Here is a 10,966-nt window from a genome sequence, read left to right on the forward strand (position 1 = left end):
GGGCCCGTGTGTCTTCACCATCATGGGAAGTGACCTCCAAATGGTCACTGGACAGAACAGCAGGTGTTGTTGGAGTTCCCAGCTTGGAGTTCCCAGTCTCTGGCGGGATTTAAGGTTATCCACACGGTCCTCTCTTTCTAGTCTTAGCGCTAGTAAATAGCATTTTAAGGAATGCTTTGAAGATGCTGAGTGACTTTATTAGTGGGATCAGTCCATGTCACTTCTGGTGCTCCAGCCTCGGTTTTTGCAGCCTGTGGGGAGTCGGGCTTGTCCCAGGCTCACCACTGAGGCACTGTACCCTTTACAGTGCTGGGGCAAGTCCCACACCCCAACATCGCCCTTAAAGAGATCACTTAGGACACCCGGGATCATCTAAGGCTGGAGGAGTTTTTTTCCAATGTAATGTGGAGATTCTTTGTAGCTGCAGCAATATGGATGTTCTCTAGATTTTTTGTTATGCCTGACGCACAGAGTTGGGACATGGAGAAGCTCAATATCTGGAAAGGTCATGGCAGCTTCGACTCCACTGTGCTTTCTCTCTCTTTTCTAGTGAGAAAACAATTGACTGAACCAGCGTCAAGCTCTTGAACTCACTAAAGCTGATGGTGCCTGATTCATTGCCTTGACTGTGGGGTCTGAAGGATTTGCCTAAAGTCATCCCAAGAGGCTGTGAGCTGGCATTGGGTGCCCTAGTTCTCAGCGGTGTGTATGCAGGTTCATGCTCACGTACATGTTCCTCTTGCTCTGCTCATGTATGCATTTGCACCCATGGGAAGGCACCTTGAAAGACCATCTAGTTCAATATCCCTTGTCATGGCCAGTGGCATCTCTCACTAGATCACATTGCTCAGAGCCTTCACCAAACCTCACCTTGAACACCTCCAATGATGGGGCTTTCATAACGTCTCCGGTCAATCTTTTATAGTTTCTCACCACCCTCATCATAGAATAATTTCTTCCTTATGTCCAATCTAAATCTACCCTCTTTCAGTTTTAAGCTATTGACCCTTGGCCTTTCACTACAGGCTCTGGTAAAACATCTTTCTCCTTCTTTCTTATAAGCCACCTTCAAAAATTGCAAAACCACAAGAAGGTCTGCCCAGAGCCTCCTCCTCTCCAGGCTAAACAACCCCACCTCTCTCAGCCTTTCTTCACAGGAGAGGTGTTCCAACCCTCGGATCATTTTGGAGCCTTTCTTTGGACCCACTCCAACAGACTCTTCCCACAGTCAGTGAGAGACATCAGCTCACACAGGGGACTTGTCCCATCCTAAGCAGATGTCCACAGGAAATGGAATGAATCATGTTTCTGGAGACACCGATCCTAAAAATGACCAATGGTGGCCTCTGAACTCCTCAGCTAGCATAAGCTCACAGCAGGGCCTGCCTACCTGGTCACCTGCACATGGCTTGCTTCATCATACGGTCAGAAGTGAACCCACAGGATCTTCCACCAGAGCCTACAAACACCTCTATCCCATGGCTAAACCCCATATCCATGTCCCTGGTACTCAGGCGCAGATGGGTAGCAGGGAAAGGGCTTTTGTGTGGGTGAATGGAATCAAGCTGGGTATGTCACTCTCCTCAGCTGCATCTCTGGCTCTCCCTGAGTGCACATCAGTCTTCCCTCAGCTACAATGAACTCTTTCAAACAGGATTTGCAGAAGATGACTCTGTCAGGTCCATGTCCTGTGCCCTGGACAGCGTAGGCAGCCTTTCATTGGGTGTCTTGAGTCTCCTCATTTCACTCTAGATGCCTGGAGGTCTAGATTAGTGTGTGAGTATGTGTGTGTGTGTGTGTTGTCAAAGCATCTGTTTAGTGTGTCTTGAGTGACCCTTCCTGGACTCTTCCAGAATGTGAGATGAGTCGTCTGCCCACGCCAACGTGTATTGCACCGGAAATGCTTGGGCCTCTCATCCTGTCATGCAAAAGATGCCTCCACTGGGGAATGTGCCTGGCATAAAGCAGGAAATGGAAAGACAGCAATCCAGGAAGCCAAAACATAGCTCATAGCATTGCTCGGGATGTTTTGCATTCAAGATGAGCTTGTCAGCAAAGAATCACCTCTGCAAGGGATGCCTCTGGCAGCCTGGGGCAGTTAAGGTGCATGATAAAAGCCAGCCCAGCGCCTCACTCTCTCATCCACTTCTCTTGCCTCCTTCTCCTTGGGAGTCAGGTGAGTCTGAAGAACTTTCTTTTCCACTGTCTCTAAAAGGGAGTCTCACTTCGGCTGACCTCTCAGCTGATACCAGCTTTGTTCTCTGCCAGCTCATGGGGCTGCTTGTCATGGGAGGGGGAAGCAGGGAGGTTAGACATGGAGGGAGGCTGGGATTCTGCTGAGGTGCCTTCTGGAATCAGGGGCCAGGCAGTAGCTGTGTAGGAGCTGGTGGCTTTTTTTGGGCCCTGTCAGAACGAGGCCAAGAAGTCCTCACATTCTTGGCACAGCCTCTGTCTCCCAGCCCTGCATGTTCTTTCTCTCTCTCATGGTGCTGTGACAGGCTGTTCCTCATGCATCCCGTTGTTTTGCTTCCTCACTCGGTTGTCTCACAGGTGCACCTCTGAACCGAAGACATGTCCTGCTACGACCAGTGCCAGCCCTGCCAACCCTGCCGGCCCTGTGGCCCCACCCCACTGGCCAACAGCTGCAATGAGCCCTGTGTCAGGCAGTGCCAGAACTCCACCGTCGTCATTGAGCCTCCTGCTGTGGTGGTGACCCTGCCTGGCCCCATCCTCAGCTCCTTCCCACAGAACACCGTTGTGGGATCTTCCACCTCTGCTGCTGTTGGCAGCATCCTCAGCTGTGATGGAGTGCCCATCAACTCTAGCTGCTGTGACCTTTCCTGCATTTCCAGCCGCTACTGTGGCAGCAGATGCCCCCCCTGCTAAACATGCTGACAACGGCTCCCCGTAAGGACCCCTTGGAACTCAGAACATGGTGCTGAACAGAGGATCAGACTTCATGCCATTTTTTTTAAGAGCAGCTGACCATCTCTGACTCTCCCTGCAAGTACAGATGTGAAGACGCCAACCTGGTGTCTCTGAAAACACAGACAATATTTACCTTTCCAGTCTTCCTCTCACCCTTTTTCTATCTTTTCTTTGATGTCTTGTGCTTCCCTTAAAGCCTTGTTGTGTAGACCTCAGAAACCAGCCTGGAGGAACCTTCTAGCCTGTCTCCCTTTGATGGGCAGGTCAACAGATGCCCTGTGGGAACTCTGCCACAGGAAATAGGGAACACATTCTTGTCTGCTCCTTCTGCTCCCCACGCTGGGGGCCTCCACTTGGAATGATCACATTCTTTAGACTCATTCGCATTCTTTAGACTCATTAAACAACTGCTGCAACCCTGCCTGTGCCCTTTATATGGTCTTTTTATCTGCACACTGACTGTGGAAGGAGAAAGCCATTGCTTTCCAGGAGGAATTAGGTGGGGGCACAGGGGAACCTTTCATCACTCCTAGAGGCATTGGAGGGTGGGACACACTGCAGCGAGTCCTCTTTCAGGCACTGCCTCTTGAAGCTGAAGAAGACATCCCTGGTTACTCCACAGCCAACGGCCATCAGTCCTTGCCTTGCTGCAGCTCTGCTCAGAAATAGCCCCTTGGCCATGGACCCTGTCGTGTGAAAGGGAATCATGACAACTCTTGTCCTCCAGAGAGGAACTGTGGGCATGTGGGAGGCCTGGGAAGTCTGCAGTCCCACAAGCTCTTGGGGAAGAGTGCTCCTCTTGCTTTGGGTGGAGCTGTGCTGGGCAAGGAGGCTCAGAAGACCATGTTCCCAAAGGATGGCAGGAACTGGGAATGGGTGAATAGCCTTGGGGATGGCCCACATTGCCTACTCCACCTGCCTCTTCCCTCCTTCACCTTATCTAGGGGACATGGTCAGTATGCCATGCACGAGCAGCAGGGACAGATTCCCCATGCAATTCTATCACTCTCCAGCATCTGGCATGTTTCATCTGTTGCCCAGATATGTAGGGCTGAGGTGTTCACAAGTTCCTATTTGTATCAGCTACAGTAGGCCACTCACTGGAGTCCCCTGTCCCTGTGAACCCAGCACCCCTTGGCTGAAGGCAGGCCTAGGACAGTGACTGGTGCCCAAAGATGCAGCACTGCTCTGTGCTGCCTTGTCTTCCTCAAGCAGAGCTTTCCTGAGGCACAGGAACTCTGCAGCCCCACAAGTGCCACAACCCCAGTCTAGTCCAGAAAGGTGCTGTGTGAGAGGAGATATTCCAGCTCCGTGGAGACATGGCAGTGACAGTGGGATTTCATTCAACCCTCAGCAGGATCCATGAGCTGTCTCTGAACGGCATAGGGCACGCACCAGCCCAAACACAGGCTACACGCTGGGGTGCCTTTCCCCAGGCACCAACCTCCTTCAGCATTCCCAGAACCCTGGGGCTGAAGTGAACCTTGTGCTCCATGCAGCACTGCTGCTCCCCACACACAGGCCAAGGGCATCCCACAACTGCAGGCTCTGTGCCCATGTGCTGTGGGAGTTTGACCTCATACAAATGCCACACACCGACAGCAGCACAGGACCAGGGCAGAGGACAGAGTGATTCCTGCACGGGGTTAGGACTGGGGACACCTCTCCCCACCTCTCCCTCTTCTGTAGGAGTCAGTGCTGAGTCCAGTGGTAACACAGGGATGAGATCCCAGTCTGAGATGGAGCAACTCTCTTGTTTTTTCTTAGCAGAGCCCTACAACAGGAAAACATTTCTGGGTGCTTAGCCGAGGAACTGGCTCCCTAGGGCCCATGATCCCGCAGGACCAGTGAGCGTGGTGGTGACTACACACCCTCATAACCAGACCGGAGTGCACTGGCTAGCAATTTTCTTGGCACATCAGAACCACACAGAGTTTTTTGACTCATGTGGTTACCCCCCACTCAAAGAGTGCTCTCTTTCCTGAAAGCATCATGGCGTTTGAAAATCACAATGCTACAGAAAGTGCTTTCCAGAGGAAGCAACTGCAGCATCTCCCCGTCATGGCCTGCGGATACCACTGCGTCATGAATATTTTTATTTCAACAGTAAACTTTAGAGCATGTGCCACTGAGTTTTAGGTATCATCCTCATATTACAAGATGTCTGGGATGCTTCTTGGACATCTTCAGTCACTTTTAGTTTTCCCAGAGACCGCGGTTGTTGTATGATCCATGATGCCAGAGGGGACATTCACCGCATCCATGGCTTTCCTAAACACATCCTAGTCTTCAGGTCTTCTCAGATGGGACACAAGTCTGAAGGATACCTTGGACTAAATCATGCAGGTGGGACCCCTTAATGACATCTCTTTTGTACACAACACTTCCCTGGTTTTCCCAAGAAGAAACAGGCTTGTGCTGCCCTAGTTCACCTAGGAGCACTTGCGCATTCTTCCAATACCGTGGATGCATATTATCAGGCACTTCCTGAACAACAGGGCTGGAGTCCTCAGGAGTCTCCAGGGGCTTATCCACCTCTGTCTGGTTTTCCTCTGGAAAAGCAGGAGTTATTGTCCCCCTTTTCTGATTGCTCTCCTTCTTGTGGGAGAAGTACTTTTGAAGAGCGTTTGTATACACCTAAGCTTTCTCATAGGCCAGCAAAGCTGGTGTCTGGAGAATGTCCCTCATTTCAGCATCCAAAGAGAGGACTGTATCAGCCCTCATGTCTTTCCCAGGTCATTACAGCCCCCATAGTTGCTCGTGCTAATTTGCATGGACTAGGTGCTTCTTTTTCCCCCAAATAGTCCATCCCTGCTTTACCTAAAGCTCTGTAAATGAGCAGAAGAGCAAACCTTATGTCCTCCACAAATTTGGTAAAAGGATCTTTCCAGAGCACTTCCTTAAGCAGCAGTTGCCAGCAACTGTAAGACCACAGAATATTCTCAGGCATAACAAACAGCAAGCAGTGGGCATTCGTCAGTCGTCAAGCAGTTGCAAGTTAAAAAAGTTAAAGCATGTTATTAAGGGCATTGTCCAAAAGTGCCTCTTAACTACTGACAGGCATCAACCCCCTCTCTAGGAAGCCTGTCCCCGTGTATGACCACTCTCTTGGTGAAGAACTGTTTCTTAATGACAACTTTGAACCTCTCCTGACGCAGCTTTGAACCATTGCTCTGTGTCGTGACACTGGATCCCAGGGAGAAGACATCAGCACTTCCCTCTCCACTTCCCCTCCTCAGGAAGCTGTAGAGAGCCATGAGGTCACCTCTCAGACTCCTTTTCTCCAAACTAGACAAGACCAAAGTCCTTAGCCACTCCTCATGGGACATTCCTTCCAGCCTTTTCACAGGCTTTGTTGTCCTCCTCTGGATGCATTCAAGCACCTTCACTTCCTTCTTAACTTGTGGGGCCCAGAACTACACACGGTACTCAAGGGGAGGCCGCCCCAGTGCTTGATGCAGTGGGATAATCCCCTCTCTTGACCGGCTGGTTGGACTGTGTTAATGCACCCCAGGCTGTGGTTTGCCCTCTGGCTGCCAGGGCACACTGCTGACTCCTGTTGAGTCTGCTGACAACCAGCACCCCCAGATCCCTTTCTGCAGGGCAGCTCCAGCCACTCCTCTCCAAATTTATACCTGTGTCTGGTGTTACTCCATCCCAGATGCAGAATCTGTCATTTGGACTTGTTAAATTTCATGCCATTAATGATTGCCCAATGCTCCGATTTACCTAGATCCCTCTGCAAGGCCTTTTGTCCCTCCAGAGACGCATCAACACCTCCCAGTTTGGTATCATCAGCAAAATTGCTCATGGCACACTCAACTCCTACATCCAGATCACTGATCAAAATATTGAACAGAACCATCCCCAGAATTGAGCCCTGAGGAGCACCAGTGCTGACTGGTCATCAGGCAGATGTAGCCCCATTCACTACAACCCTTCAAGCCCTGCCTTTCAGCCAGTTTTTCACCCAGCACACCATATTCCTGCTCATCCCACAGCTGACTCTCCAGAACTTCTCACTTGACTTCCCAACTTTTCCAGAAGGATAGGGACACTATTAAAAGCCTTAGTAAAATTCAGAAAAACTCCATCCACCGCCTTCCCTTCATCCACTAGGTGGGTGACCTCATCATAGAAGGATATCTAATTAGTTCAACAGGACTTCAGTCAAGTGACCATCTTCAACACGTATTTGTTCAGTGTTTCCTTTAGACCTCCTCTTGCTATCTAAGTACTTAAAAATCCTTTCTTGTTGACTGACACAAGACGGGCCAACTCTCAACTCTCATTGAGCCTTGGCCTTTCCTGCCTTTTCCCTGCATATGTGAACCACAGCTTTATAACCTTCCTGCGAAGCCTGACCTTCCTTCCAGAGTTTTTACAATTTCTTTTTCCTCTTGAGTTCCATGAGGTCTTCTGCCCTGCTTGCTTGACATGAAACACAATGGAATTGCCTGTTCCTGTGCTTTTAAAAGATGGTTCTTAAAAACTGAATACTGCTTGTAGACTCCTAAAAGCAGATTTGCAGAGGACAATTGGAGGATGGATGCTGGTGACTTCTGGCACCAAGCGGAAGGCTTCTGCCCCACCTACGGGTTTACAACTGCAAAACAGTTCATTGCCTTTAAAGAGAATAAATGTGAGGAGTTAGAGATCAGTGAGCAGTTGCAGGGCTACGATCATGTTGGGATCATGGAGACAGGGTGGGATGGCTCCCATGACTGGCATGTTTCAGTGGAGGGATACAGGCTCTTTCAGAAGACAGACTGAAAAGATGAGGAGGGGGACTTTCTCTTTCTGTGAGAGAGCAGCTGGAGTGCGTGGAGCCCTGCCTGAGGATGGGTGATGTGCCAACCAAGAGCTTGTGGGTAAGCATTAAAGAGAAGACAGATAAAGAACATACTGCAGTGGGTGTCCCCTATAGGACACCTGATCAGAAAGAACCAGCAGAGGAGACCCTCTACAGGCAGGCAGGAGCAGTCTCATATTCACTGGCCTTCATGGGAAAATTCAACCACCCCAATATCTGCTGGAACAACAGCACTGCAGGACATAAGCACGTTTCCTCAAGTACATGGATGACAACTTCATCCCCCAAGTGATAGAGGATCCCACGAGGACAGGTGTTCTGCTGGACCTCATAGGTATCAAGGAGGAAGAGCTTGTTGTGGATGTGAAGATCAAAGGCAGCCTGGGTTGCAGTGACCGTGAAATGGTGGAGTTCATGATCCCAAGGGGACTGAGGAGGGTAAATAGCAAGCTCATAACCTGGGCCTTTAGGACAGCAGGCTTTGGTGCCTTTAAAGATCTGCTTAGAAAATTCCTGTGGGGTATAGCCCTGGAGGCAACAGAGGCTTAAGACATCTGGACCACTTCCTCCAAACTCAAGAGCGGGCCATCCCAATGAGCAGAAAGTCAGGAAAGCATGCCAGGAGGCCTGCATGGATGAACAAGGAGCTCCTGGCCAAACTAAAACACAAGAAGGAAGTGAGCAGAGGAAACTGGGGAGGACTCCAGGGACACTGTCCAAGCATGCAGGGATGAGGTTAGGAAAGGCAAAGGCCAAGTGGAACTGACTCTGGCAACAGATGTCAAAGGCAACAAGAAGGCCTTCTCTAAGGACACAGGTGACAAAAGGAAGGCTAGAGGAACTGTAGTCCCCCTGCTCAATGAGTGGGCCTTCTCCGATGCTCTGCAGCAGAAGGCTGTGGTGCCATACAGCAAGACATAGACCGGCTGGAGACTTGGGTGGAGAGGAACCTAATAAAGTTCAACAAGGGCAAGTGTAGGGTTCTACAACAAGGGAGGAATAACAGGATAGGGTCTGATCTGCTGGAAAGTGGTTCTGTAGAGAGAGACCTGGGAGTCCTGGTGGACAGTAAGTTGACTGTGAGGCAGCAATGTGTCCTTGTGGCCAAGAGGGCCAGTGGTCTCCTGGGTACATTAAGAAGGGTGTGGTCAGCAGGTCGAGGGAGGTCATCACAGAATCACAGAATGATGAGGGTTGGAAAGGACCTCTGGAAATCATCTAGTCCAACCCCCCTATCAGAGCAGATTCACCTAGAGCAGGTTGCACAGGAACGCATCCAGATGGGTTTTGAAGGTCTCCAGAGATGGAGACTCCACCACCTCTCTGGGCAGCCTGTTCCAGTGCTCTGCCACCCTCAAAGTAAAGAAGTTCCTCCTCCAGATGTGGCCTCACTAGGGCAGAATAACATCCTGGTGGTGGTAGAGGACCCGCATAACTTTGATTTTCATCAGCATTGAAATAATGGGGGAAATAATTTTACAGCTCTTTAATACCCATAGCTTGGGGAGGGCTGCTTAGTTTCCTGCTTAAAAGATTTGAAGAGTCTATGAAACCCAGCAGTGCAGCCCACCTGCACCCTACAGGTGACCACTGGAGTGAGATGAGAGGGAAAGACAAGGTACGTCCTTGGGAGACCGACCAAGGATTGCAGAGTTGGGAGTAGTTTGGCTCATTCCTGTCAATGCAGCCACAGACCACCCCATCAGTGCGCCCCAGGCCAACATCACTTGCCTGCACTGCACCCATTCGGCACTTGAGCTGAGGCTGCAGCAGGCACTGACACATTCCTATCCCAGCACTCAGGAGAAGACTCCATGAGGGAAGGTGGACAGCATAAGCCAGGAAATGAGAAGGCGGCATTGAGAAAACAGCTACCCAGCCCATGTCATTAGCTGGGATGTTTTCTGTTCATCATGAGCAGCTTAGACAATGCCACTTCGGTAGAAGCTACCTCTGGGCCCAGGGCAGGTCAGGGCCATCATAAAACCAGCCCAACTCCTCGCTCTCCCATCCACTTCTCTCTCCTCCTTCTCCTTGGGAACCAGGTGAGTCTGAAGCCCTTTCCCTGCATTGTTTTCTGCTCATGCAGGTGTGTACTCCTCCCTCCTGTAGTGGGGCTGTGGTGCTGCTCTCCATCAGAAGGGGAAGAAGGGTGAAGGTCTGAGTCAGAGAGTGTCTGGGACTCGGTTGAGGGAGCTGTTCTCTTAAGAGATAGGCAGCAGCCTCCTTGGGCCTGGAGACACTTTGCATTATCTTGAAAGAGGACTTGGCACTTGGCTGAGGTTGCCCTTCACTGCAAAGATTGGCAGCAGCCTGGTTGGGCCTGGGTGATCCTCACAGTACTGTGTCTGGTAACCCTTTTGCCTCACTGCACAGTTTCTAGCTCCTGGCTCAGCAGGTGCCTTTGACACGCTTGTGGTGGAGTGACAGACTCCTGGCAGACTGTTCCTCAAATATGTATGTGCTCTACTGCCTCTCTGCCCTCTCTCCCAGCTGCACGTGCAGCCCAGAGACATGTCCTGCTATGACCGGTGCCAGCCCTGCCGGCCCTGTGGCCCCACCCCACTGGCCAACAGCTGCAATGAGCCCTGTGTCAGGCAGTGCCAGAACTCCAGCGTTGTCATCCAGCCCTCCCCCGTGGTGGTGACCCTGCCTGGCCCCATCCTCAGCTCCTTCCCACAGAACACCGTTGTGGGATCCTCCACCTCCGCTGCTGTTGGCAACATCCTCAGCTGTGATGGAGTGCCCATCACCTCTGGGTGCTGTGACCTCTCTGGCATTTCCAGCCGCTACTATGGCAGAAGGTGCCCCCCCTGCTAAATGCGCTGGTGACAGCCCTGACAAGGACCCCTAGGAACCTGATGCTGGATTGAAGACAAAGCTCCTGGCCATTGATTTTAGGGAGGCTGAGCAGCCATTGCTGCCCTTCCAAAGGAGAGCTGATGGGTTTCGCTGAAACTCTGGCCAAAGTCTAACTTCCCTGCCTTATTCTCTCTCCCATTTCTTCTGGTATTTTTTGTTCTTCTAGGCCATAAGACCTGCAAAGCCACCGTGGGGCATCTGCTGGCCCCTCTCCCTCTGTGGGACAGGCCTGTGGGGTCTCAACTGTGGGCAATGGCAGCAGACTTCTGTCATCTGCTGGTCCTCTCCCTGCTCTGGCCACCTCCTCTACAAGTGTACTTCTTTCCACCTCAGAGTCATTAAAGTTTTCTCATACTTACATCT

General features: G+C 51.1%; 1 protein-coding gene across 1 annotated transcript; it reads left to right on the forward strand.

Annotated features, from left to right (window-relative positions):
• Positions 1 to 2,095: 2,095 nt before the first annotated feature.
• LOC128919225 (feather keratin Cos2-3-like) lies at positions 2,096 to 10,561 on the forward strand. Its single transcript, XM_054224414.1, has 2 exons — positions 2,096 to 2,176; positions 10,235 to 10,561. The coding sequence occupies exons 1-2, from the start codon at positions 2,108 to 2,110 to the stop codon at positions 10,559 to 10,561; spliced, it is 396 nt and encodes a 131-aa protein (XP_054080389.1). The 5' UTR covers positions 2,096 to 2,107.
• The last annotated feature ends 405 nt before the right edge of the window (positions 10,562 to 10,966 follow it).

This window comes from Rissa tridactyla, chromosome 19 (genome assembly GCF_028500815.1).
Source record: "Rissa tridactyla isolate bRisTri1 chromosome 19, bRisTri1.patW.cur.20221130, whole genome shotgun sequence".
In the NCBI taxonomy this organism is placed as follows: Eukaryota; Metazoa; Chordata; class Aves; order Charadriiformes; family Laridae; genus Rissa; species Rissa tridactyla.